Here is a 26340-nt window from a genome sequence, read left to right as displayed (position 1 = left end):
CATAGATAAAATATAAAAATCCCATATATATATATATATTGTATAGATTTTCATAGATAAAATATAAAAATCCCATATATATATATATATATATATATATATATATATATATATTCATTCATTCACTTTTATATGTATATATTTATATAATTATTTTTATATATTTATTATATTTTATATATTTATATATTTATTTTATATATTTATTATATATTTATTTATTTTATATTTATATATTTTTCTATATAATTATTTTATATATTTATTTAAACATTTATATATTTATTTATATTTTTATATATATTTATTTATATATTTATTTTTATATATTTATCTATAGATTTATTTTTCTATAATTTTTATATATGTAAAAATACAAATTCTTTATAAACATATAAATTTGATATCTGTAACTTTTAGATATATAAACCACGAATTGTACGTATAAAATATTTTATAGGCTGATTTCTGACGCTTTCCAGCAGCAGAATCTCAATTGCGGCGGATGGAGCGCGGAGCTGGGGAAGCCACATGACAAAACCATTTCAAATTCTCCGCGGGCCGAGCAGCGGGGCGCTTCTCAAAGGGGCTCCCCGAAAATTGGGAATTCTCCTCCTGACAAAACCTTATCTCGGCAGCCCCCCCGAGGCGCTCGTTATCTCCCGCAGCACCCAGGGGGAAGTTCGGAAGGCGGCGGGCTGCAAACGTGTGCGCGGCTGATTATTTCCGCGGCCTTCGGGAAAAAAAATGGGCTGAAAAAAAGGAAAAAAAAAAAAAGGGGAAAAATAGGGAAAAAATAGGGGAAAAATGGAAAAGGAAAGCAAAAAAGAAGGAAAAAAGAGGGGAAAGGGGAAAGAAGTTATAGGAGTCAACGCTGGTGGGAAATGCGAGTGTCAGGGGCTGGGAGCGGGGGCTGGAGGGGCTGTCCCGTGTCCCCTGTCCCTGTCCCCGTGTCCCCCCCCAAGATGGCAGCAGCGCCGCCGCGCCCCACGTGCGCCCGTCCCGCCGGCGCGCCCCTGGCCCCGCCCCCCCGCGGCGCTCCCCGCTGCGATTGGCGCGCTCCGCTTGCAGCCACGCCCCCTCCCCGGCGGGCGCGGCGGCGGCGCTCGGCGATTGGCTGCGGCGCGGCGGTGCCGCTCGGCGATTGGCCGCGGCGCGGCGCGGGCACGCCCCCTCGGCCGGTGCGCGGCGGCGCTCGGGGCCGGGGCGGGAGCGGCGCCAGTTCCCGGCGTCCCGCGGCGGAGCCGGCGCTGGCGGCCGCTGCGTCCCCTCCGTGTCCCCTCCGTGTCCCCGCAGCGTCCCCGCAGCCCCTGCCCGGCTCCCCCCCCCCCTCCCTCCATGGAGCTGCTGTGCGTGGAATCCGCGCCCCGCGCCCCCCGCGCCGGGCGGGACCCGCATCTGCTGGGGGACCGGCGGGTGCTGCAGAACCTGCTGAGCCTGGAGGAGCGCTACAGTCCCCGCGTGTCCTACCTGCAGTGCGTGCAGCGCGACATCCAGCCCTACATGCGGAGGATGTTGGCCTTCTGGATGCTCGAGGTACCGGAACGCCGCGTGTCGCCGGGCTCGGGGTGCGGGGACAGCCGGGGACAGCCGGGGACAGCCGGGGAGGCGGCGCTGGCGGGTCGGGGTGATGCCGCTGGTCGCCTCCCCGTGAGTTTGGCCGTGCTGGAACTGGGATTTCCCCCCCGAAGCCAAAATCGGGGGGTGAGAGAGCCCCAAAAGCTCCGGCTCTGCCCCCGGGGCTGCTTCAAGGGGGAAATAACAGCGCTGCCGATGAGTTCCCGAAATTAAAAATGAATCCGCGGTGGAGCTCGGGGCAGGGGGCATCGCCTGCTGGGGTCGCAGGAAGAGTCCCAATAAATGACAGTTCCGCAGGGCTGGGTCCCGCCTGTCGCTTCCAAAGAAATCGGGAATATTTCAATTTTCAAGGGTGTTTTCCCCCTGCTGTCACTCTGTTGCCCGAGTTCGGGGCAGGGGGGATCTCCTGGTGGGGTCACAGAGGAGAGTCCCAGTAAATGACAGTTCTGCAGGGCTGGGTCCCGCCTGTCCCCAGCTGGTGCTGCGGGGAGCGCTTCCAAAGAAATCGAGAATATTTCAGTTTTCAAGGGTTTTTCCCCTTGCTGTCACTCTGTTCCCCGAGTTCAGGGCAGGGGGGATCCCTGGTGGGGTCACAGAGGAGAGTCCCAATTAATGACAGTTCTGCAGGGCTGGGTCCCGCCTGTCGCTTCCAAAGAAATCGGGAATATTTCGATTTCCAAGGGTTTTTCCCCTGCTGTCGCCCCGTTCCCACAATCCCCTTTTGAAGGAGGGTCGCTAGATAAACGAGCGGCTCCGGGCTGGCGCTGGCGGCTGTCACGACCTGCGTGTCACTGTCCCCACGGCCGCTGCTGGCAGCAGGAGCAGGGCACAGGAGGAGGAGGAGAAGCCGCAATATTTTATGGCCGTGCCGAAAGAAGGAAGTTCGACGTGACAAGTGCTGCCGTGCCGGTGGCAGATAAGAGCGCGGGGCTGAAGTTTGGAGCTGCTGGGCTCTGCTGGTGGCTCAGGGAGGGGACTCTGGGGGAGCTGGCGTTGATTTGGGCGCTGCCATTGATTCTCCTCACATCCCTGGAGAGCTCCAGGTGGATCTGCCGGATCCTTCTCCTCACCCTCCAGCTTTGCTGCAGAGCTCGCCAGGGCAGGGCTGGCAGGAGTAGAACTGGGGCAAATTCCGATTTTTTCCGCGTGCCCTTCGGGGCTGCAGCCCGCTCCTGGAGGAAGGAGAAGCCTCAGGGTGACACCGCGGGGGCGACGCCTGCAGCTCCGTGTGACAAGTGTGAAAGAGCGGCTCTGAAGCTCTCTCCTCTCACCGAAACTTCCTTTTCTCTCTGGTGTCCGTGCCCCCGGCGCTGGCAGGTGTGCGAGGAGCAGAAGTGTGAGGAGGAGGTGTTCCCTCTGGCCATGAACTACGTGGATCGGTACCTGGCCTCGGTGGCCGTGCAGAAGAACCACCTGCAGCTGCTGGGAGCTGTGTGCATGCTGCTGGCCTCCAAGCTGAGGGAAACCATGCCCCTGACCGTGGAGAAGCTCTGCATCTACACCGACAACTCCATCACCCCCCAGGAGCTGCTGGTAACGCTGTGCCCCTCCCTGTGCCCCTCCCTGGGCCCAGCTCCTGCCTGGCACCTCCTGATCCCGTTCCCCTCCTCCTTGGTGAAGGATTTTCCATCCTCCCCATGCAGCAGAATTGTCACCATCCTGGTTGTGGAAGGAGTTTCCTGTGCCAGCACCGAGCTGTCACTCTGGGCTGTCACTCTGGGCTGTCACTCCAGTGGCATCTCCAGGGCTCCAAGCTCTGGTACCCTCCCAGTGCCCAGCTCCTGCCTGGCACCTCCTGATCCCATCCCTCTGCATTCCCCCCCTCCCTGCTGAAGGATTTTTCATCGTCCCACGTAGCAGAATTGTCCCCTCCTGGTTGTGGATGAGGTTTCCTGTCCCAGCTCTGGGCTGTCACTCTGGGCTGTCACTCCAGTGACATCTCCAGGGCTCACAGCTCTGGTACCCTGCCAGTGCCCAGCTCCTTGGGCATCTCCTGATCCCATCCCTCTGCATTCTCCTCTCCCTGGTGAAGGATTTTCCACCGTCCCCATGCTGGGCAGCAGAATTGTCCCCTCAATTGTCCCCTCAATTGTCCCCATCCTGGTTGTGGAGGAGGTTTCCTGTGCCAGCACCGAGCTGTCACTCTGGGCTGTCACTCTGGGCTGTCACTCCAGTGACATCTCCAGGGCTCCAAGCTCTGGTACCCTGCCAGTGCCCAGCTCCTTGGGCATCTCCTGATCCCATCCCTCTGCACTCTCCTCTCCCTGGTGAAGGATTTTCCACCCTCCCCATGCTGGGCAGCAGAATAGTCCCCTCCATTGTCCCCTCCATTGTCCCCTCCATTGTCCCCTCAATTGTCCCCATCCTGGTTGTGGAGGAGGTTTCCTGTCCCAGCTGTCACTCCAGTGGCATCTCCAAGCTCAGGGTGAGGCAGCCCAGCCTCTCCCCAGCTGCAGGAATTGGGGGAATGTGGGAGATCCACTTCCACAGCAGCAGGAACAATCAGGTTTTAGGTGCGGAGCGGCCGTGAGGGGTTTGTGAGCTGGGGAGCCCGGGGGGTGCTCGGGGGTGCTGGGCACGGGTGGAATTCCTGCTCTACCCCTGCGTTTCTCATCCTACAGAGCTCCTTCTGAGGCTCTGAGAGGCCAAATGTTTCTGATGGTGTCTGATGAAAACTCTGAGATCCAAACCTGCCGAGCTCAGCCTCGGCCACGAGGGAGGAAACGGGAGAAAAACCCTTTTTGTTTTTGGGGGGCCTCAGGAGGGAGCAGTGACCTCCCCTCGGTGACGGAACATCCCTGGGGACCCCGAGGGCTTCTCAGGGTTACTCATCACCCCCTTGAGCAGCCCTGGTGGTTTTGGGGTGGCTGATGTGAGCCCCAGCTGGGCAGAGCCCCCAGAACCCCCAGGTGTGACCCGGGGGCACTGCTGGGAACTGCAGAGCTCTGAGCTCAGCCCGGTTTTTCCCAAGGCCGGGGAAAATCCCCTCCCCTCCAGAACCCCTGAAGTCATTAGTGGGTGCTGATTGCCTTAATTAGCCCTCGGGAGCTGATGAGGGACGGGGATGGGGTGCAGAGTGCTGTCCCCATCCCTGGGGGACACCACGGCCACTCCTGGGGCTCCCTGCAGCCCCCAGCTGGGTTTAAATCTGATTTTTTGGCAAGGATTTGCTGCTCCCAGCTCAGCCTGGAGCAGGAGAGGAGCAGGCAGAACATCCCTAGAGATTCCCAGGGTTCATTCCTGCTAATCTTCCCTGATCCTTCCTGGAATTCTCCTTCCATCCAGGAAGGAGATCTAAAATAAATGGGTTTGTTCCCCCCCTCCCAGGATCCCTGGGATGCTCTTGGCTGCTTGGTGATGTCGATATGGATGAAAATTATTTTATTTTGGGGGTCAGAGGTGATTTTTCTTGGCTTTCCCAAGCAAACTGGATCCTTTTCTTCTCTCCTGGTGGGAATGTGGGCGCTCAGCAGAGCAGGGGGCTGTTCCAGCAACCTGAGGGGGGGAAACTGAGGCACTGGGGGATCCCTGGGCCTGGAGAGCCCATGGAGGGTCCTCTTCCCTGGTTTCCATGGATTTCAACCCTTTTTGGGGACCATCCTGCTCCAGTAAAGAGAAAATATCCAGGGATCTGAAGGATTCACCCTGGCTGAGGGAGTTAAATCTGAATTGTCCACGGAGAGTCCTCCTCCCTGGTTTCCATGGATTTTTGGAGCACATCCTGCTCCAGTATAGAGGGAATACCCAGGGATCTGAGGGATTCACCCTGGCTGAGGGAGTTAAACCCAGGTTACTGGATTTCCGTGGATTTCAACCCTTTTTGGGGCACATCCTGCTCCAGTAAAGAGAAAATATCCAGGGATCTGAGAAGGATTCACCCTGGTTGAGGGAGTTAAATCTGAATTGTCCATGGAGGGTGCTCCTCCCTGGGTTTCCATGGATTTCAGCCCTTTTTGGGACCATCCTGCTCCAGTAAAGAGAAAATATCCGAGCTTCTCCTGTCAGACCTTCCAGATCTCAGGGATCTGAAGGGTTTGTCCTGCCTGAGGGGCCTGAGGGAGTTAAATCTGAATTTCCACACCCCAGAGCAGTTCCTTCCCCCTCTGTGCTCATCCCCTGCTCCAGGAAAGAGGGAATGGAGGGAACGCCCAGGGATCTGAGGGATTCACCCTGGCTGAGGGAGTTAAATCTGAATTGTCCATGGAGAGTCCTCCTCCCTGGTTTCCATGGATTTTTGGAGCACATCCTGCTCCAGTATAGAGGGAATACCCAGGGATCTGAGGGATTCACCCTGGCTGAGGGAGTTAAACCCAGGTTACAGGATTTCCTTGGATTTCAACCCTTTTTGGAGCACATCCTGCTCCAGTAAAGAGAAAATATCCGAGCCTTCCCTATCAGACCTTCTCAGATCTCAGGGATCTGTGGAGGATTCACCCTGGCTGAGGGGCCTGAGGGAGTTAAATCTGAATTTCCACACCCCAGAGCTGCTGCTTCCCCCTCTGTGCTCATCCCCTGCTCTTTCCCAACCCCCTGGAAGAGGAGGGAGGGGAGAGCAGGGCCAGGGGAGCTTCTTCAGCAGCCTGGGGACAATGGGACATCCTGGTGGCCCGGGGCCATCCCAGCAGGAAGCTGGCTCGCATTCCCTGCTTCCTCCTCCTCCTCCTCCTCGGGCAGGGGTGCTTGGCAGCAGCTCAGCCCTTCAGAAAGGACACAGAACCTCTCTGGAGTTATTCTGGGGGAGAAGGAAATGATGCAAGGAGGGATTTGTCCATTTGGAGGAAGTTGGGTTTCCGTCCAGGCCCTTCTCTAACCCACCTTGTTGGGCTTTTTAAAATGTAATTCTTTATTTTTTTAATGTAATGCTTTATTTTTAATTTAATTTTTCATTTTTAAATTTAATTCTTTATTTTTTAAATTTCATTCTTTATTTTTAAATTTCATTATTTTTAAATTTCATTCTTTATTTTTTAATTTCATTCTTTATTTTTTAATTTCATTCTTTATTTTTAATTTCATTATTTATTTTTTAATTTCATTCTTTATTTTTTAATTTCATTCTTTATTTTTAATTTCATTCTTTATTTTTTAATTTCATTCTTTATTTTTTAATTTCATTCTTTATTTTTTAATTTCATTCTTTATTTTTTTGAAATTTAATTATTTATTTTAAAATTTCATTCTTTATCTTTTAAAGGGGGCAGGAGAGGCTGCCCTGGGCTCTGTCCTGTGGCTTGGGGACAAATCCCTGAGTTGGGGACAAATCCCTGGGCATGGGGACAATCCCTGGGTGAGGGGACAGTCCCTGGGCCTGGGGACAATCCCTGAGCCTGAGGACAATCCCTGGGTGTGGGGACAATCTCTGAGCATGGGAACAATCCCTGGCTGTAGGGACAATCCCTGGGTGAGGGGACAATCGTTGGCTGTGGGGACAGTCGCTGGGTGAGGGGACAATCCCTGGGTGAGGGGACAGTCGCTGGCTGTGGGGACAATCCCTGGGTGAGGGGACAGTCCCTGGCTGTGGGGACAGTCGCTGGGTGAGGGGACAGTCGCTGGGTGAGGGGACAGTCGCTGGGTGAGGGGACAGTGGCACCTGCAGCTGGCCCTGCCAGGTCAGGGCTGCTGGCGCAGGGACAGTGCGGAGCCAGAGCTCGTCCGTGGGCAGATCCAGCCTTGGGGACACGCTGTCCCAGTCGTGTCACAGCCCCGAGGGTGGCAGTGGCCCCGCTGGCTCCCAGGGCCGGGCTCTCGGGCTGGGGGTCCCACCAGAGCTGGCAGCTCCCCGTGGGCTCAGGGCAGCCTTTGGGGTCAGCTCCAGGCGTGTCCTTGTCCCTTCCCAACCCTCTGGAGGCTCCCAGGTGGGGACAGAGCTGTCCCTCGGCTGTGTGTCCCCCTCAGGACATTCCAAAGGTCCTTTTCCCAATCCTCATCTTCCTCCTGTGCTCCCGCCCCTCAAACCCCAGTGATCCCCTCTTTCCCCGAGCTCCTTTCTGCTTTTATCCCTCGGATTTGGCTTTGGAGCCTCCCAGTCCCGCCAGGCCGGGAGCTGGGGACAGGAATGGCTCCTGGAGGGGACAGTGGAGCTGGGGGGTGACAGCTGGGGACAGGAATGGCTCCTGGAGGGGACAGCGGGGCTGGGGGGTGACAGCTGGGGGACAGGAATGGCTCCTGGAGGGGACAGTGGAGCTGGGGACAGGAATGGCTCCTGGAGGGGACAGCGGAGCTGGGGGGAATGGCTCCTGGAGGGGACAGCGGGGCTGGGGGGTGACAGGGGACAGGAATGGCTCCTGCAGGGGACAGCGGAGACAGCTGGGGGACAGGAATGGCTCCTGGAGGGGTGGGGGGGTGACAGCTGGGGCAGGAATGGCTCCTGGAGGGTGGGGGGTGACAGCTGGGGCCAGGGTGGGGCAAGCTTGAGCAATTCTGGTCCTTTGAGCAACGCGGGCGGGTTTGTTGTGCAAGGGGAAGGAGGGAGGGGGGCAGCACGCAGAGAAAAAGGGGGAAATGAAGATGGGAGCTTGGGAAAGAGAGTTGTCACTTCCTCAAATCCCTCTGCTGCAGCTCCTGGCTGAGCTGGTGGGATCCTGAGTTTGGGGGAAAAGGGATTTGTGCTGGGTGGGGGAGGCTCTGAGCCTGATTCCTGAATTTGGGATTTGTGCTGGGTGGGGGAGGCCCTGAGCCTGATTCCTGAATTTGGGATTTGTGCTGGGTGGAGGAGGCTCTGAACTTGATGGGATCCTGAATTTGGGATTTGTGCTGGGTGGGGGAGGCCCTGAGCCTGATTCCTGAATTTGGGATTTGTGCTGGGTGGGGGAGACTCTGAGCCTGATTCCTGAATTTGGGATTTGTGCTGGGTGGGGGAAGCTCTGAGCCTGATTCCTGAATTTGGGATTTGTGCTGGGTGGGGGAGGCCCTGAGCCTGATGGGATCCTGAATTTGGGGGAAAGGGGGATTTGTGCTGGGTGGGGGTCAGGGTCAGTGCCTTCCCCGTCCCGCACTGGCCCTGGGGCCTCCTGAGCCGCCCCATGACGTGCTGTCCCCGCTGTCCCCGCTGTCCCCGCAGCACTGGGAGCTGCTGGTGCTGGAGAAGCTCAAGTGGGACCTGGTGTCGGTGATTGCCAACGATTTCCTGCCGCACATCCTGCACCGGCTGCCGCTGCCCGCGGACAAGCTGGAGCTGGTGAAGAAGCACGCGCAGACCTTCATCGCCCTGTGTGCCACAGGTGGGGGCCGGGCGGCTGGCACGCCTGCCAGGGGCTGCCCACCTTGTCTGGGGGCACCCAGGGTTCGGGGGGGGGCTCTCCTGGGGGTGCCAGCCTCTGCCTGTGCCTGGAGGATGAACCCCCACGTTCTGGGGGCAGCCAGGGTTCAGGGGGGGCTCTCCTGGGGGTGCCAGCCCCTGCCTGTGCCTGTGGGAGGGTGACCCCCACGTTCTGGGGGCAGCCAGGGTTCAGGGGGGGCTCTCCTGGGGGTGCCAGCCCCTGCCTGTGCCCGTGGGAGGGAACCCCCACGTGGGGGGAGCCCAGGGGGGGCCTCCTGGGGGTGCCACGCTGCCTGTGCCTGGGGGGAACCCCCACGTTCTGGGGGCAGCCAGGGTTCAGGGGGGGCTCTCCTGGGGGTGCCAGCCCCTGCCTGTGCCCGTGGGAGGGTGACCCCCACGTTCTGGGAGCTGGCCAGGGCTCAGTCCTGGCTGTGCTCAGCCTCTGGAGCCCCCCCATCCCTGAACGCCTCCTGAAGCCTGGCCTGGAGCTCGGCCCGTCCCGTGCTCCTGCAGCCCACCCTGCAGAGCCCCCGCGTGCCCCTGCGGGGCCAGCCCCACCCCAAAGCCCAGCTGCACCTCGCTCCCAGCAGTGCTGGGGTGGCCTGACGGGGCAGAGAGTGATGAGGAGGAGGAGGAGGACTCCAGGGATAGCAGAAGGCTAATTAATTGCTTTATTATTATATATTAGCATGTATAATATAGAGTATATTATTCTGTACATACGTGTATAGTATATTATTTTGTACATATATAGTATATATTCTGCACACATATACATTATATAGTATATTATTCTGTACATACATATATAATACATACATTATATATTATATATATAATATAATATATTCATATATTATATAATATATTATTCTGTACATACATATATTATATAGTATATAATATATTATATACTATATATAATATATATATATTCTGTACATACATATATTATATATTATATAATAGATTATAGATTATATATATTATTCTATTATATATATGTATATAATATATCTGTACATACATATATAATATATAATATAATATATTATAGATTATAGATATTATTCTATTCATATATTATATAATATATATTCTTTACATATATTAATGTAATATATTATTCTGTACATACATATATAGTATATAATATATTATATATATTATTCTACTCATATTTTATATAATATATTATTCTGTATATACTATATTATATAGTATATTATTCTGTAATACATATATAATATATTATATAATATATTATAGATTATATATATTCTATTCTATTCATAAATTATATAATATATTATTCTGTACGTACATATTTTATATAATATATTATTCTGTACATACATATATAATATATTATATATTATAGATTATATATATTCTATTCTATTCATATATCTGTACATACATATATAATATATTATATAATATATTATAGATATGTATATTATTCATATTCATATGTTATATAATATATTATTCTGTACATACATATATAATATATAATATAATATATTATAGATTATAGATATTATTCTATTCATATATAATATATTATTCTGTACATACTTAATGTAATATATTATTCTGTACATATATATATATCATATAATATATATAGATTATCTATGTTATTCTACTCTATTGATATGAGGAGAAAGGTGCCCTCCCCTCGCTAACAGCTCTTCCCCCGTGTGGCCCTGCAGACTGCACCTTCGTGATGTACCCGCCGTCCATGATCGCCACGGGCAGCGTGGGCGCCGCCGTGCACGGCCTCAGCCTGGCCGGGAGCGGCCTGGGCGGCGACGCCGTCACCGAGCTGCTGGCCAGGACCACGGGCACCGAGCTGGTGAGGGGCACGGCGCTGGCACGGGGCTGGCACGGGGCCGGGAGCCTTCCCGCTCCTCGCAGGAGGGGTGGCACATCAGCTGCCTGGGGAGGGTGTGGGGTCTGCGCCTCTGGAGGTGCTGGGGATCCACCTGGATGCATCACCGGTGTCACCTGCTCCAGGTGGCCCTGGGGAGGGGTGGTTTGGTCGTGGTGGAGAGCCTGGGATGGACCGGCCACAGGGATGGACAGCCTGGATTGGAGTGGCCATGGTGATGGAGGGCTGGGGATGGACTGGGCGTGGTGAGGGACAGCCCAGGATGGACTGGCCATGGGAATGGAGAGACTGGGATGGACTGGTCACAGGGATGGACAGCCTGGAATGGAGTGGCCATGGTGATGGAGGGCTGGGGATGGTGAGGGACTGGGCATGGTGAGGGACAGTCCAGGATGGTCTGGCCATGGGAATGGAGAGACGGGGATGGACTGGCCGCAGGGATGGACAGCCTGGAATGGAGTGGCCATGGTGAGAGAGAGCCCAGGGATGGTCTGGCCATGGGAATGGAGAGACTGGGATGGACTGGTCATGGTGAGGGAGAGCCCAGGGATGGATTGGTCATGGTGATGGACAGGCCAGGGATGGATTGGTCATGGTGATGGACTGGCCATGGTGATGGTCAGCCTGGGATGCAGGGATGGTCTGGCTGTGGTGACAGTCAGTGTGGGATGGTCTGGCCATGGGGATGGTCAGCCTGGGATGCAGGGATGGACTCCAGAGGGCCCTTCCAGCCCCAGCTGCTCTGGGGTTCTGTGGAATTCACAGTTCTGTGGAATTGTGCTGTTCAAACGGAGCTGCCCCGCTCTGAGGAGAACCGAGGGCTGTGGGATGATGCCAAGCCCAGCCTGGGCAGGGCAGGGTGGGCTCCGAGCCTTTGAAATGCCACACAAAGGGCAGGATCTGTTCCCTGCACGGGCAGGTGTTGGCAGGATCGGGTTCTCGGGCTGGGACGGGGACGGGGACACGTCAGGCTCAGCATCTGCTCCCCTCAGTGTCCGGTTGCAGGTGTCCTGCCTGGGGAGGGGAAAGGGGGGCTGGGGACATGAAACCTTCCAGCTTTGGGGACATCAGGACATGGGGGGGTTCTCCAGCCCCTCACTGCCCTTGGAGCAGGGACAGGATCCTGTGGGGCTCCAGTCAGGAGCTGTTCCTCTCCCCTTTGATCTCCTCCCCTGCCCAGGTCAGTTACAGAGCCCTGCCAGGACCTGGGGCAGGGTGGGGGTGCCTTTGTCCGGGGGGAGCCTCCTGCTCTGTTTGTGCAGATGGAATTTTTTTGTTCTCTGGGGCCTTTTTAAAGAGAGAATCAGTGCAGCCACCTGCTCCCAACCTGCTCCGGGAGGTCGGGGCTGTGCAGGGAACAGGTGGGAAGCAGGGAGGGCTCTGTGGAGGGACAGGAGGTGAAATGGAAGCAGGGAGGGCTCTGTGGAGGGACAGGAGGTGAAACAGGAGGGCTCTGTGGAGGGACAGGAGGTGAAACGGAGCCTCCCGTCCCCTCCTGTCCCTCCCCAGCATCTGCTGTGCCCCCTGCCCAGGCGTGGGGCGCCTCACAAACAGCTCCAGCCCAGGCAGGACCGTGGCAGCTCCTCCTGGGATGTGAACGCAGAATTTTGGGTTCCTGGGAGAGCACCTGGGCTCGGCCTCCCCCACCTGTGGTGGTGCTGCTGCCCAGGCTGTGACTCAGTTTCCCCTCTGGAGGAGCCACCCCCTTCCTGCAGCTGCCAGGCCCAGCTGGGAATGCAGGGATGGTGCTGCAGGGCTGGGCCAGCTCGTGGCCAGCAGGAGCCTGGCTGGGGGTGGCCAGGGTGGCCTTGGCATCCAGAATGGCCAGTGGGCAGCTGGGAGAGCCCAGGAGGGAGTGGCCAGAGGGATGGACAGGGCACGGTGATGGTCAGCCCAGGGATGGTGCTGGACAGCTGGGAGGGTGATGGAGAGCCCAGGGATGGACTGGCCATGGTGGTGGACAGCCAGGGGATGGTGACAGGCAGCCCATGTCCGAGGTGACCCCACAGCCAGGTGCCCCAGGGGATGCACAACCCCTGCCCAGGTGCCCAGGGGACGGACAGTCCATTCCCAGGAGATGCCCAGCCCCTCTCCAGGTGCCCCCAGGGATGCCCAGCCCCTGCCCAGGTGCCCAGGGGATGGACATCCATGCCCAGCCCCTGCCCAGGTGCCCAGGGGATGGACAGTCCATGCCCAGCCCCTGCCCAGGGGCCCAGGGGATGGACAGCCCATGCCCAGGAGATGCCCAGGTGCCCAGGGGATGGACAGTCCATGCCCAGGAGATGCTCAGCCCCTGCCCAGGTGCCCAGGGGATGGACAGTCCATGCCCAGGAGATGCCCTGGTGTCCAGGGGGATGGACAGTCCATGCTCAGCCCCTCTCCAGGTGCCCAGGGGATGGACAGCCCATGCCCAGGGGATGCCCAGGTGCCCAGGGGATGGACATCCATGCCCAGGTGCCCAGGGGATGGACAGTCCATGCCCAGGGGATGCCCAGGTGCCCAGGGGATGGACAGTCCAGGGATGGACAGCCCATGCCCAGCCCCTGCCCAGGTGCCCCTGGCACTCGGGGCCGGGCGGTGCCGGGGCAGGAGGAGGCTGCAGTGCCGGGAAGCCGGGGAGCCGGGGAAGGGGAGCTGGGCGTTGCTATTTTCGCTCGCCACATCCTCTGTCAGTTTCTAAGAACCGCCGGCGGATTCCTGGTAAGAGATTTCGGGGGTGTGACAATGTCCTGTGAGGTGCAAACTGTCACCAGGCTGGGCTGTGCTCCCAGCGGGTCCGAGGGGGAGTTTCCTCCTGCTCGCGGCTCGTGGGGGGAAAAACCAGAGCAGGGTTTGCATTTCTGGCAAGAGCTGCTGCTGTTGGCAGCCTTCCTGTGCGTGTCCCCCAGCCCTGGGTCCCCTGGGGGTGTCACAGAGGGGACAGGAGGGTGAAAGCCTCGTGAGAAGCTCGGGAGCCGCAGCGTGGTTCTCCCAGCGTGGATGGGAGCTGGTGGAGGGTGGATTTGGGGTCAGGGAGGGTCCTGCTGCCCCAAGGGAACCCGGCAGGATTCCTGTGCGCAGCTCTGCTGCTCAGAGCTCTGGGAGAGCTGGGCTGGAGGGCCTGGGGAGCTGCAGGGGGATCCACGTTCCAAGGACACAGCCGCATTTTTGGGATCTGGGAACGTTGGCCTGCTCTTGTCACCCACCCACCCTGGCTCCAGGATTTTGGGAACTGCTGGGCACAACATTCCTGCAGGACGGGGTCAGCGGGGAGGTGGGAGAGGGACAACCAGAGCGTGGGGCTTTGCCTGGGGGGGCACAAACTGCTGGAGAAGATCTCCTGTTCCCCGCTGGTCAGAGCAGCCCGGCAGCTGCTCGGAGCTGTTCCGAAGGAGCAGCAGCAGCAGGATCTGATGGCTGCCGTGTTTCCCCGTCCCAGGACTGCCTGAAGGCCTGTCAGGAGCAGATCGAGGCGGCCTTAGCCGAGAGCCTGAAGCAGGCAGCCCAACCCCAGCAGGAATTCAGCGCCAAGACGGCGCCGTACGGGGGCAGCCAGCCCACCGGCACCCCCACGGACGTCACCGACATCAACCTGTGACCGAGTGCCCTCGCCCAGAGCTCCGGCCCCTCCCTGGACACCCCCAGCTCGCTGCATCCCCCCCTGCCCACCCAGCTCCTCCGAGGGGCCCCTCCCAGGCTGGGAAGGGGGAGCGGGACCCGCGCTCGGAGCTGCCGCAGGAGGCCGGGGGGGTGCCCCGGGTGGTGCCAGGGCACGGGGCAGCAGGAGGCTGGACGAAGTTGGAATTGTTTCTGTGTTGGTGTTTCCTGGCTCTCCGGGGCTGCTCGTGGCCCCGCGAGGGACAAAATCCACGGAGAGCCAGCCCTGCAGGACCCGAACCCTCGTCACCCCCAGCTCCTTCCGCGTGGAGCGGCTGCTCGGTGGCCCCCGGGTCCCGATTGCTTCGTGCCACGTTCCCACAGCTCCGGGGGAAGGCGTGCAGCTGCTTCTGCTTGGAGAGGACCCGTGGGGCTCGTTTGTTTTTTTGCTGTTGGGTGTGAGATTTCGGGGCCGCGCTCCCCGCCCGCGCCTTGGGAGGAGTTCAGGGTCCCCTCGGCTGCTTAATTTATTGTTCACTGCTGGGAAAGGGGAGGCAGGAGAGCTGGCGTTCCCCAGATGCCGCTCTCCTCTGCTTCCCAAAAAAGTGCCTTCCCCCTTCGCCCCTTCCCTGGCTCCCCGGGCAGTGGGAGACTCCTCGGAGGCTGCTGGGCCCTGCGGTAGCTTAGGCATCAGACTAGGATTTAAGGAAAACCTTTGAACGTGCTGCTATAGTCTGGGATGCACCTCCGCTCTTCCAAGGCAGGGATTTCGGATCACGCTCAGGAGGGGGCCGCGTTCACCCTCGTGGATCCGAGCTGCCTCCCAACAGGGTGGAAAACTTTGCTGCGCACTTGAGTTGGAAAAGCAATTACTGCGTTTTTGTATCGTTGTTGTTGATCCTGTTAGGTTTTTTTTATAAAAATTGTTGTGAAACAGAGAAAAAAAAAAAAAAAAAAACAAAAAAAGGAAAAAAAAATGCTGCTTTTCTATGAGAAAACCAGAGTGGAATTAAGCAGAGGCCAGAGACTCCACAGGGATGGGAGGCAGACGCTGCTGCTGCTGCCTGAGGAGCTCTGGCCATGTGGCTGTTGTCCTCCCGTGGGGGATGTGGAAAAGGAGGTAGAAATCTTCCTTTTGGATGCCACCAGCCCCACAAAAATCCGGCGGAAAAAGGTGGGGCTGCTGCTCCTCCCTGAGCCTGCCTGGTCCGGAAACCCACGGAGCCACTGCCTCCTGCGAGCAGGAGGGCTGGGACAGCCTGGCTGTGCAAAAGGAAATGTGTTTCTTTTTCTTTTTTAATATATATATATATATATATATAAAAAAGTGAATTTTTAATTTAAGAGTAAACTTTGGTTTGGTGTTCACTCGCACGAGTCCCGCTGCTGGGAGAGCCAGAGAACCCTGTGATGTTGCAATAAAATATTTTAAACAAAAAAAAACCAAAAAAAAAAACCCCACCAGTGGCTCGAGGGTTTCCCTGCGCCGTTCTTGGATCTCTCCCCGGTGCTGGGGATCCTTTGGGAGCTCCGGCCCTGCTTTTCCCAGGATGGAGTGGGGAGAGGGCAGGCAGGACCCTGAGGGACACCCAGGGCAGCTCAGGGATGGTGGTGGAGCCAAAAGCCTTCGTGCAGGTGAGGTGCCCCTGGAGCAGGGGCAGCACCTTGTCCCCAGCAGGCTGGAGGGTGACGGGCACTGCAGCAGCTCAGGTGCTGGCAGGAGAGTGCCAGGGGCTCTGTGCCAGCCCAGGCTCCCTCCTGGGCTCATCAGCCTCTGGCTTCTTTAAAATAAAATCAGGAAGTCACAGAAAAAAACGGAGGGGTGTGGGGACCCAGCTCCTGCCCTGGGAGGTGACAGCAGGGGGCAGCTGCCCTTGGCACAGCTCAGGGTGCAGCAGGGGCTCCTCTCCGTGGCCCAAAGCTGCGGGGCACAGACCTGGCGACAGTGGCAGCAGGTCCCAGGAAAATGCAGCCTGCTGGAAAAGCCCCCCCTGGGTTTTCCAGGCACGGTGCCAGGAGCAGGCCAGGCAGGTGGCCTCACGGCCAGCTGAGGACGGTGGCCCTGTGGCTTCAGGAAGCAAACCCTGAGAGGCTTTGTTTGGGAAAATCCCTGGGCAAGGAGCTCCGGAAGCTGGTGGGGACAGGGACAGGCTGGGAGCACGCAGGGCAGAGCCTGACCAACATGGCTCTGGTTTTATTTCTGAGTACAGGAACAAGCCAAAGCGTCCCCGTGAGGGTGGCACCGGGCTCCCGGGTACAGGAACAAGCCAAAGTGTCCCCGTGCGGGTGGCACCGGGCTCCTGGGTACAGGAACAAGCCAAAGTGTCCCCGTGCGGGTGGCACTGGGCTCCTGGGTGGCAGTGACAGCAGCACAGTCCAGCTCTGTGGGCACAGCGGTTCCAGGGACCGCTCAGGGCAGCGGGATGCAGGAGGGATGCTCCCGATCCAGGCTCCCAGCTGCGTCCCAGGCTCCAGCCCTTCCCCGCTCATTCCATGGCCGCCGGCCGCTCCCCCTCCACGTCCCTGGTCCCGGAGTTCATCAGCTCCCGGCGGATCTCGGGCGAGATCTGGGGGTGGCTGTGGAACTTGAGCAGCTCCAGCAGGGCCTCCTTCTGCTCCGAGGACAGGTCCTCCTTGTAGCGCTGCGCCAGGGCCAGCAGGCTCTGGTGCCACAGCACGGGCAGCAGCCGCCGCTCCGCGCGGAAGGCCAGGAAGTGGAAGACCAGGGCGTCGAGCACGCGGAAGGGCAGCGCGTACTTCTTGTCGATGAGCAGGCGCAGGAAGATGCTGTTGGCGCCGCTGTACTGCATCTCGGCCAGCTTCAGCAGCGCCGCGCTGCGGGACGGACGGCGTGGGGACGGCTCAGGGCACGGGGACACGGGGGACAGGGACATGGGGGAGCACAGGGGACAGGGACACAGGAGAGGTGAGGGGACAGGGACACGGGAGAGGTGAGGAGACAGGGACATGGGAGAGGTGAGGGGACAGGGGACAGGGACACGGGAGAGGTGAGGGGACAGGGACACGGGAGAGGTGAGAGGTCAGGGGACGGGACAGGGACACGAAGTGGTGAGGGGACAGGGGCATAGGAGAGGTGAGGGGTCAGGGGACATAGGAGAGGTCAGGGGACAGGGACATGGGAGAGGTCAGGGGACAGGGACACAGGAGAGGTGAGAGGTCAGGGACACGGGAGAGGTGAGGAGACAGGGACATGGGAGAGGTAAGGGGTCAGGGGATAGGGACACGAAGTGGTGAGGGGTCAGGGGACAGGGACATGGGAGAGGTAAGGGGACAGGGACACGGAAGAGGTGAGGGGACAGGGATATGGGAGAGGTAAGGGGTCAGGGGACAGGGACACAAAGTGGTGAGGGGACAGGGGACAGGGACATAGGAGAGGTGAGGGGTCAGGGGACATAGGAGAGGTCAGGGGACAGGGACATGGGGACATGGGTGTGGTGAGGGGTCAGGGGATGGAGCCACGGGGACAGAAGAACAGGCACAGGGTCAGGGGGTGCTGGGTTGAAGTCACAAGGACCAAGGAATGGGCATGAGAGGGGCCAGGCTGGAGCCACAGTGACCAAGGATGGAGCACAGCCACAGGGGCCGGAGCCATGGGGACCAAGGTGGGGCCAGGCAGGAGCCATGGGGACAGAGGAGGGACCACAGGGGTCAGGGGTAACTGGGCTGGACCATGGAGCACCAGGTACTCAGGCACAAAGCTGAGCCTGGAACCTCAACCCCAGAGGGAGCTGAGTGACCCCTCAGCACCTCAGAGGGGCTGGAGAGGGAGGGGTGGATCCAAGGCGCCTCCCAGGGTCCCTGGAGGAGAAGCTCTTCCCCGCCCAACCCCTCAGGGCCTCACCTGGAGTGCAGGACGGGGATGGAGCACTTGCTGAGGATGCTGCCGATGATGATGGCCTCCCTGAGCGTGCAGGTGCCGGACTCACAGAGCGGGATGAGGATCCCTGGGAATGGGGACAGTTGGGCACCACCTCCCTCCACACACAGAACCCGGGGCTCAGCCCCTTCCCCCCCGAAATCCCCACTCTTGCAGCAGAACTGACACCCCCCGGCATGCACCAGCCCCTCAGGCAGCCAGCCAAGCCCCAGAGGAGACCCTGCAGGACCCCTACCCTTGAACCAGGCTGCTGGCTTGAACAGAGCCTTCTTCAGAGCCATGTACAGGTGGAAGTTGAGCCGCTTGTACTCGGCGATGTCGTCCCGGACGCGCGGCAGCAGCACCAGGTTGTAGAACCTCTGGGCCATCCTCTCCTTCAGGTTGGAGGAAAATATCCTGGGATCAGCAAAGCATGAAGGGATGGATGAGGAAAGGAGGCCAAATGGGCACAGGTTGGTGTTTTGTAAATCTGACTCTGGTTATGGGAATAAAAACCCCAAAAATCCCATGCCAGAGGGTCCCTGAGGTGACCGTACCTGGTGGCCTGGTACATGGCAGCAGCTGTCCACGTCTCTGGCTCAGTGATGTAGAGGATCTGCTCCCAGTTGGACAAGGCAGGAATGATTTTGAACGCCTTGGGGAGCTTCCCACTCCTGTACTTGGACAGCACCTTCAAAGACAGGGACACGGGCCAGGCCGTGACTGGGGGAAGTGACAGCAGGGACAAGAGCGCGTCGTCACCTCAGGGCGGTGGCTCCGGGCTCAGCTGCTCTGTCCTCACCTCCCTGACACCCCTGTAGACCTCCAGGACACGGGGGTCGAGCTGAGGCATGGGGCAGCCCGAGAGCTCCGACAGCGCCGTCTCCACCTCCGTCTGCTTCTCCGTGATCTTCTCCATGATGATATCGGCCAGCGTGCGCCTGGGGCCGCAGGGACAGCGTCAGGGGGACATGGGAGGGCTGGCAGGGGGACAGCGTCAGGGGGGACATGGGAGGGCTGGCAGGGGACAGGGGCAGTGGGGGACTCGGGAGGGCTGGCAGGGGACAGGGGCAGTGGGGGACATGGGAGGGCTGGCAGGGGACAGGGGCAGTGGGGGACATGGGAGGGCTGGCAGGGGACAGCGTCAGGGGGACATGGGAGGGCTGGCAGGGGACAGCGTCAGGGGGGACATGGGAGGGCTGGCAGGGGACAGGGGTGAACCAAGGGCTGACAAGGGAGCAGGGCGAGCTGGGGTCTGTGCATGGCCCAGGGGGAGAATCGGGGGTCGCAGGGGGATGACACGATGGGATCGCATCACAGGGGATGGGGGTGAGCTGGGGGCCGACACGGGACACGGATTGAGTCGGGGGCTGAGACAGGACGGGGGGTGAGTCGGGGGTCGCACGGGACTGACACCGGACAGGGCAGAGCCGGGTCAGTGCCGGGAGGCGGCCGCTGCCCGGTGCCCTCACCTCAGCGGCGGGTTCTTGTTCATGAACATCTCGATGGCTTTCTCGTCCTCGGGGTCCACCTCCACCTCCCCGCCGTAGTCCCCGCTCCGTGCCGCGGCCGCCGCCGCCTTCTCCAGCGAGGGCCACTCCTCATCGTCCTCCGAGTCCGAGCCGGGACCTGCGGGGAGCGGCGCTGGCTCAGCCCGGGGGCCTGGCACCCTCGGGGGTCCCGGGGGGTGCCAGGAGTTCCCGGGGGCTCACCCAGCACCGCGCTGCGCTGCCGGGGGGCCGCGGGCGCTCCGGGGCCGTGCTCGGCCTCCAGCTCCTCCTGCTGCCGCCGCGCCTGCTCCAGGATGCGCCGGGACAGCCGCGCGTCCACGAAGCCGTCGCCGCCGCCATCCCCGCCCGGCTCCTCCGCCCCGCCGGGGCCGCCGCGCTTCTCCCGCGCCCGGAGCCGCGGGGCCGCGTCCTGCAGGATCTGCTCGGCCAAGGGCAGCGCCGGAGCCGGGCCGGAGCCCCGAGCCCGCCGGGCCTTGGGCATCGCGGCGGAACCGGGGACGGCGGGCCCCGAGCGGGCAGCGACACGCGGGATCTGCCCCCGCCTGTTCCGGGGCGGCTCCGACTCTTCCCCGGGCCGCCGGTCCCGCCCGTTCCGGTGGGGGCAGCGGCGCCATGGGGGTCACCTGGTGAGCGCGGCGGGCTCCGGGACCGGCTCCGGGGTGGGGGCGAAGCACCGGGAAGGGCTCCTGGGATGGGGGGTGGCACCGGGAAGGGCTCCTGGGATGGGGGGGCGGCACCGGGAAGGGCTCCTGGGATGGGGGGGCGGCACCGGGAAGGGCTCCTGGGATGGGGGGCGGCACCGGGATAGACTCCTGGGATGGGGCAAGAACCGGGATAGACTCCTGGGATGGGGGGTGGCACCGGGATAGATCCCTAGAATGGGAGGTTGGCACCGGGATAGACTCCTGGAATGGGGGGGCGGCACCGGGAAAGGCTCCTGGAATGGGGGGTTGGCACTGGGATAGATCCCTGGGATGGGGGGCGGCACCGGGAAGGGCTCCTGGAATGGGGGGACGGACCCGAGAGGGCTCCCGGCGCGGACAGCCCCGGGGACACGGGGACAATCTCCGGGTGGAGGATGCGGAGCAGCCCCGGGGGCGCGGCCGGCGCTGTCCCGGTGGGTCCGTGAGCCCCGCTCCGTGTCGCAGCGTGTCGCAGGTGCCGGTGGCCGAGGGCAAGAGCGTGCAGCAGACGGTGGAGCTGCTGGCGCGGCGCCTGGAGGCGCTGGGCGCGGACAAGCAGGGGACGTTCGGCGTGGACTGCGAGACCTATCACACCGCGGCCACCCTCGGCACACAGGGTCAGCAGGGCCGGGGGGCAGCGGGGCAGCCCTTCTCCAAGCTCCTCTTTTCCTTTCCTTCCCGTCCTTTTCTTCATTCTCTCATTCTCCGTCCCTGGAGACGGATCCCATGCTGGTCGATGTGGTTTGGGGGTTTAGGGGTCACAGTGGCAGTGCTGGGCTGAGGGTTGGACTGGCTGGTCTTGAAGGTCTCTTCCAGCTTCCATTAGTCAATGATTTTACAATTCCTTCTTCCCTTTCCCCTTTTCCTTTCCCCTCCTTTTCTCCCTTTCCCTTCTCCCTCCTCCCCTGGCTCCCCAGATCCCCTCCAGCACTGATGTGATGTTCACGGCCCCAGCTCTGCTGCGCCATTTTTCCCAGCCAGACCCATTGGAATCTCCCAGAGCAGCTTTTTCCTGCTTTTTTTGGCAGCTGGAACGTGGAGGAGAGGCCGAGCCCAGCTCCCTCCAGGCACTGGGTGGGAGGCGGGTGCTCCTGGGCTTCTCCTTTCACCTCGCCCCTGCCGAGGATTTCTTTTTCCCTATAAATTCCCGTAAGAAAACCCAAGCTCTTCCCTGAATGGACACTGTAACAAGTGAGGATCCGGAGCGCGAGAGGCAGGAAGAGGAGCTGCTTTAGGGCAGGAATTCGGTTTTCCAGCCCGGCTCGCTCGCTGTCGTTCCAGGGCAGACGGGGAAGCTGATGTACGTCATGCACAACTCCGAGTACCCCCTGAGCTGCTTCGCCCTCTTCGAGAACGGGCCCTGCCTGGTGGCCGACGCCAACTTCGACACGCTCATGGTGAAGCTCAAGGGCTTCTTCCAGAACGCCAAGGCCAACAAGATCGAGAGCCGCGGCACCCGCTACCAGTACTGCGACTTCCTGGTGAAGCTGGGCACGGTCACCATGGGCCCCAGCGCCAGGGGCATCTCCGTGGAGGTGAGAGCCCTTGGGGAAGGGTGGGGAACGTGTGGGCAGGCAGGGGATTCCGTGGGAGAGGCTGGAGAAGGAAGGTTTAGGGGTGGTCTGGTTGAGGGTGTCTGAAGCGAGCCAACGGGGAAGGTGGAGAGAGGGGATTTAGTTCCGAGGGCCCGGAGTTCCAGGAGAAGGGGGAATGGCTTCACAGTGCCAGAGGGCAGGGCTAGATGGGATTTTGGGAAGAAATTCTTCCCTGGGAGGGTGGGAAGGCCCTGGAATAGATGTCCCAGAGCAGCTGTGGCTGCCCCCAGATCCCTGGAAGTGCCCAAGGCCAGGCTGGACACTGGGACTTGGAGCAGCCTGGCACAGTGGAAGGTGTCCCTTCCCCAAAGCATTCCACGGTTCTGGAATTCCCTGTCCTGCCTGTGTCTCAGTCGTGTTGCCGGTGCAGCAGGCAGCTTTGGATCTCCTCTCCTGAGGTTTAACCCGTGCTGCTCCAGGGCTGTCCCTGCAGTGGGAATCCCTGCAGGAATGCCATCCAGATGAAAAGCCGATTCAATTCCAGCTGCACAACACCAGCACCATCCCTCAGGTTAACCAGCGTGGCTAAGGGGATAAAACACCCTCTGCGGTGCTAATTCCGTGCTGATTTGGGGCTTGCTGTCCTTCCCTTGGTATTTTGCCTTCCCTTCCCTTTGGAAAGGCTGTGTGCGTGTGCCCAGCGTGTCCTGGCTCGTTTGTATTCACCCATCCTTGTGCCGGGCTGAATACTTCGAGATGTTGCCATGAAAAGCCTTCCCTCAGGGAGGCTCCAGGGCTCTGGGATGTGTTCCCAGGTGGAATTCTGCCCCTGTGAGCAGCTCCAGGGATGTGGGGATGTGTTCCCAGGTGGAATTCTGCTCCTGCTGTCACCTCCAGGGCTGTGGGGCTGTGTTCTCAGGTGGAATTGTGCTCCTATGAGCAGCTCCAGGCTTGTAGGGCTGTGTTCCCATGTGGAATTCTGCCCCTGTGAGCAGCTCCAGTGTGTTCCCAGGTGGAATTCTGCCTCTATGAGCAGCTCTCCAGTGTGTTCCCATGTGGAATTCTGCCCCTGTGAGCAGCTCCAGTGTGTTCCCAGGTGGAATTCTGCCCCTGTGAGCAGCTCCAGTGTGTTCCCAGGTGGAATTCTGCCGCCATGAGCAGCTCTAGTGTGTTCCCAGGTGGAATTCTGCCCCTGTGAGCAGCTCCAGTGTGTTCCCAGGTGGAATTCTGCCTTTATGAGCAGCTCCAGTGTGTTCCCAGGTGGAATTCTGCCTTTATGAGCAGCTCCAGTGTGTTCCCAGGTGGAATTCTGCCCTTATGAGCAGCTCCAGTGTGTTCCTAGGTGGAATTCTGCCTTTATGAGCAGCTCCAGTGTGTTCCCAGGTGGAACAGTGCCCCCGTGAGCAGCTCCAGTGTGTTCCCAGGTGGAATTCTGCCGCCATGAGCAGCTCCAGTGTGTTCCCAGGTGGAATTCTGCCCCTGTGAGCAGCTCCAGTGTGTTCCCAGGTGGAATTCTGCCCCTGTGAGCAGCTCCAGTGTGTTCCCAGGTGGAATTCTGCCCCTGTGAGCAGCTCCAGTGTGTTCCCAGGTGGAGTTCTGCCCTTATGAGCAGCTCCAGTGTGTTCCCAGGTGGAATACTGCCCCTGTGTGATCCCCAACGACTGCTGGAACCTGCTGATGGAGTTCATGCAGAGCTTCATGGGCAGCCACACGCCCGGGATCCCGTCGGTGTTCGGCTCCAAGCACGACAGCACCTACAGCCCCGGGGACACCATGGTGCAGTACATGGAGCTCTTCAACAAGATCCGCAAGCAGCAGCAGGTGCCCGTGGCCGGCATCAGGTGAGGAGGATGCCCTGACTTCATCCCGACCCTGGCTGCCCCAGGAGAGCCTCTGCAGGAGTTTCTCCTTCCGGAGCTTTCCCGTTCCCAAGCTGCGCCGTGCTGTCCGTGAGCAGAGGTGTCCAAACTCTGCTGGCGTGCCCGAAAACCACGGGGGCGTGTGCTGCAATCCCCGGGGATCCCTGGGCTTTTCTTGACTCTGGGGGTCCTCCACAGTTTGGGATTATTTGATCCAGTGGTTCTGTGGGGTTTTTTTGGGCAGTTTCCTGCAGGGAATTGAGAAATTCCAGACAATTGCAGACATCTCTGAAATTTCTATTTTTTTTTTCTCTCCACATGGGTGTTTTGTTGTATTTCATCCCAATAAAAGGCTGGGTTTTGGGGAGGAGGAGTTGCCCCTGCAGGTTTGTGTTGTAAATTTCCAGCCTTCCCTTGGATTTGCTTCAAGAGCTTTATGTGCCCCCAAAGCAAACATTTCCCTGTGGGGAAAAAAAAAAAAATCCAGGAATTCTCCAGTTTTCCTGTTCCTGGCACGTTCTTACTTCATCCTCTGTAGCTGATGGGAATGTCAAAATCTGCTGCCTCCCAATGAAGGCTCTGGAGAAATTAAAAAATTAAAAAATAAAATAAATAAGCCTGGCAGGAGCTTTGTCTGGCACTGAGAGAATTCCAGCTGCTTTATCCCATTCTTTTGAAGGGAGATAATAAAGATCCCGTCCCTGCACACCATTTGATGGCTTCAGAGTCAATGGAATAAGGAAGGATTTGGGCAATAAAAGCCAAAAATTCATTGTAAGACATAATTCTATCACTTCAATCTATTTTTTTTCCCTTCACATTCCTGGGAAAGCACCAGCATTCCAGAAAAAATTGTTTTATACTTGCAACCCTCATGAACTATTGGAGTGCTCAGAGCTTTATTAGTTGTGAGGATTAAATAAATTTAACCAGCACGGGGCCCAGAAAGAGATGGCTCCTGAGCCATAAGAAATGGCACAGTGTCCCCTAGGTGTGGCACAAATTCCAGCATGCTGAATACACTGAATATTTGCAGCTCTTAGCCCCAGTTCACGTGGTGAAAATTCTCTGTCCTTCCGTGTAGTTAAACTGGGAAATCTTAGGGAAACAAGCCAGGATTTACAGGGATGGTTATCCCTGTCCCGTTTCCCACTAGAAGCCTTAAAGTTTTTTTTAAAAACCCTGTTAATGAGCAGATTGGTCACGGTGAACGTGGGGAATGCTTTGTTCATTCCCGAGGCTGCTCCCTGAGCGGAGATGTCAAAACTCTGCTCGTGTGCCTAAAAACCATGGGAGTGTGGGCTGGAATCCCTGGGGATCCCTGGGCTTGGATGAAAATTCATCGTGGAGCTCCAAAAAGGGACCCCTGGAGCCACGTTCTGCCTTCAGTTAACCCCTCGGCGTCCATGGCTTTCCAGAGAATGAGGATGAGGAGGATCTGGTTCTTTATGTCCCAGCAAAGCCTGTTGCTGCTTTCTGGGAATGAGGGAATCAGCTGCTCCTTTCACTCCCTTGATGGCCAAAATTACTCTTTTTCCCTGAAAAAAATCCTCGTTTTGGCTGTCAAATCCCAGTTTGGAAGGCTGGTTGTTTTCTCAGAGGTGGAGGTGGCCACGCTGAGATCCTGCTCCATCGTGGATCCTTCTTTTTCTGTCCCTGCATCTCTCAAAATCTCTGCCAGTGTTGTTTCATTCCCTAAACTGGGAATGAAATTCATTCCCAAGAGGGATTTTTTTTATTATTATTTATATTTATTTATTTATACAGGTGATGTTATCAGGGTCACGAGTGCTTCAGTGGCAGAGCCAGTCCCAAGTCTCACCGCCACCAGAGGATTTTTGGGGCTTTTGTTCTGTTCTTGTGCTGTGGCATTTTTTTTAATCTCACAAAGAGAATAAGGATTTTTACTCTCCAATTTTAATTTTTAGATGTTGCAGGCTCATGGTCCCTGAGGTGATGGCAAGGGTCCAGGGGGGGCTGTGGGGACACTTTGGGGTGTCCCCTCACCACCTCAGGGACCCTTTGGGGTGTCCCCTCATCACCTCAGCGACCTTTTGGGGTGTCCCCCCCATCACCTGAGGGACCCTTTGGGGTTCCCCCTCAGGGTCTTCATCACCTCAGAACTCCCTTGGGTGCCCCCTCATCGCCTCAGGATCTCCGTCTCAAGGCATCCATAACCTCAAAGCCCTCACAGCCTCCCCCCTGCGCCCGCCATCACCTCAGGGACCCCCGTGGGGCGCGCCCCCCGCCATCACCCCAGCACCCCCATCACCTCAGGGCCCCCGTGGGGTACCTGCCACCCCACGGCACCCCCTCGGGGGCCCCCGCGCCGCCCCTTTGAGAGCCTCTTTGTCTCGGAGACACCCTTATTTACCCTCCCGAGCCTCGACCGAACTTCGGCCCCGCGATTCACAAAGCCCGGTACGTCACGGCCGGGGGCGGGACTCGAACCCGCGCCGGCCCGCCCCCCCCGGCGCCCATTGAACAGCGCCCCCTGCCGGCTGCGCAGACTGCGTACGCCCCGACAGCGCTCTGCCCGCCGCGGCGCACGCTACGCCAGCGGGGT

General features: G+C 58.2%; 3 protein-coding genes and 1 long non-coding RNA gene across 6 annotated transcripts; 2 read left to right on the top strand and 2 right to left on the bottom strand.

Annotated features, from left to right (window-relative positions):
• Positions 1 to 1280: 1280 nt before the first annotated feature.
• CCND3 (cyclin D3) lies at positions 1281 to 15769 on the top strand. Its single transcript, XM_038162432.1, has 5 exons — positions 1281 to 1536; positions 2896 to 3111; positions 8639 to 8798; positions 10555 to 10697; positions 14152 to 15769. The coding sequence occupies exons 1-5, from the start codon at positions 1339 to 1341 to the stop codon at positions 14308 to 14310; spliced, it is 876 nt and encodes a 291-aa protein (XP_038018360.1). The 5' UTR covers positions 1281 to 1338; the 3' UTR covers positions 14311 to 15769.
• Positions 15770 to 16466: 697 nt separating this feature from the next.
• BYSL (bystin like) lies at positions 16467 to 20215 on the bottom strand. Its single transcript, XM_038162431.1, has 7 exons — positions 19899 to 20215; positions 19659 to 19815; positions 18989 to 19127; positions 18744 to 18877; positions 18443 to 18603; positions 18172 to 18274; positions 16467 to 17144 (listed from the first exon to the last, which is right to left on the bottom strand). Exons 1-7 carry the CDS (start codon positions 20176 to 20178, stop codon positions 16796 to 16798), a joined length of 1323 nt encoding a protein of 440 aa, XP_038018359.1. The 5' UTR covers positions 20179 to 20215; the 3' UTR covers positions 16467 to 16795.
• MED20 (mediator complex subunit 20) lies at positions 20172 to 24423 on the top strand. Of its 3 annotated transcripts, none has more exons than XM_038162434.1 (4): positions 20172 to 20323; positions 20846 to 20997; positions 21662 to 21915; positions 23545 to 23778. In XM_038162434.1, the coding sequence occupies exons 1-4, from the start codon at positions 20310 to 20312 to the stop codon at positions 23758 to 23760; spliced, it is 636 nt and encodes a 211-aa protein (XP_038018362.1). In that variant the 5' UTR covers positions 20172 to 20309; the 3' UTR covers positions 23761 to 23778. The 3 variants fall into 3 exon arrangements, with proteins under 3 accessions (XP_038018362.1, XP_038018364.1, XP_038018361.1); XM_038162436.1 differs by having other exon boundaries at positions 20196 to 20323; positions 21667 to 21915; positions 23545 to 24423; XM_038162433.1 differs by lacking the exon at positions 20846 to 20997 and having other exon boundaries at positions 20301 to 20323; positions 21667 to 21915; positions 23545 to 24423.
• LOC119711832 lies at positions 24075 to 25966 on the bottom strand. The gene is made up of 2 exons (XR_005259760.1): positions 25850 to 25966; positions 24075 to 25784 (listed from the first exon to the last, which is right to left on the bottom strand). It is a non-coding gene; the product is annotated as an uncharacterized LOC119711832 (long non-coding RNA).
• Between the last annotated feature and the right edge of the window lie 374 nt (positions 25967 to 26340).

Source organism: Motacilla alba, chromosome 26, assembly GCF_015832195.1.
Source record: "Motacilla alba alba isolate MOTALB_02 chromosome 26, Motacilla_alba_V1.0_pri, whole genome shotgun sequence".
Lineage (NCBI taxonomy): Eukaryota > Metazoa > Chordata > Aves > Passeriformes > Motacillidae > Motacilla > Motacilla alba.
Note: the sequence above shows the minus strand (reverse complement) of the source record. Positions and strands in the feature narration are given on the sequence as shown.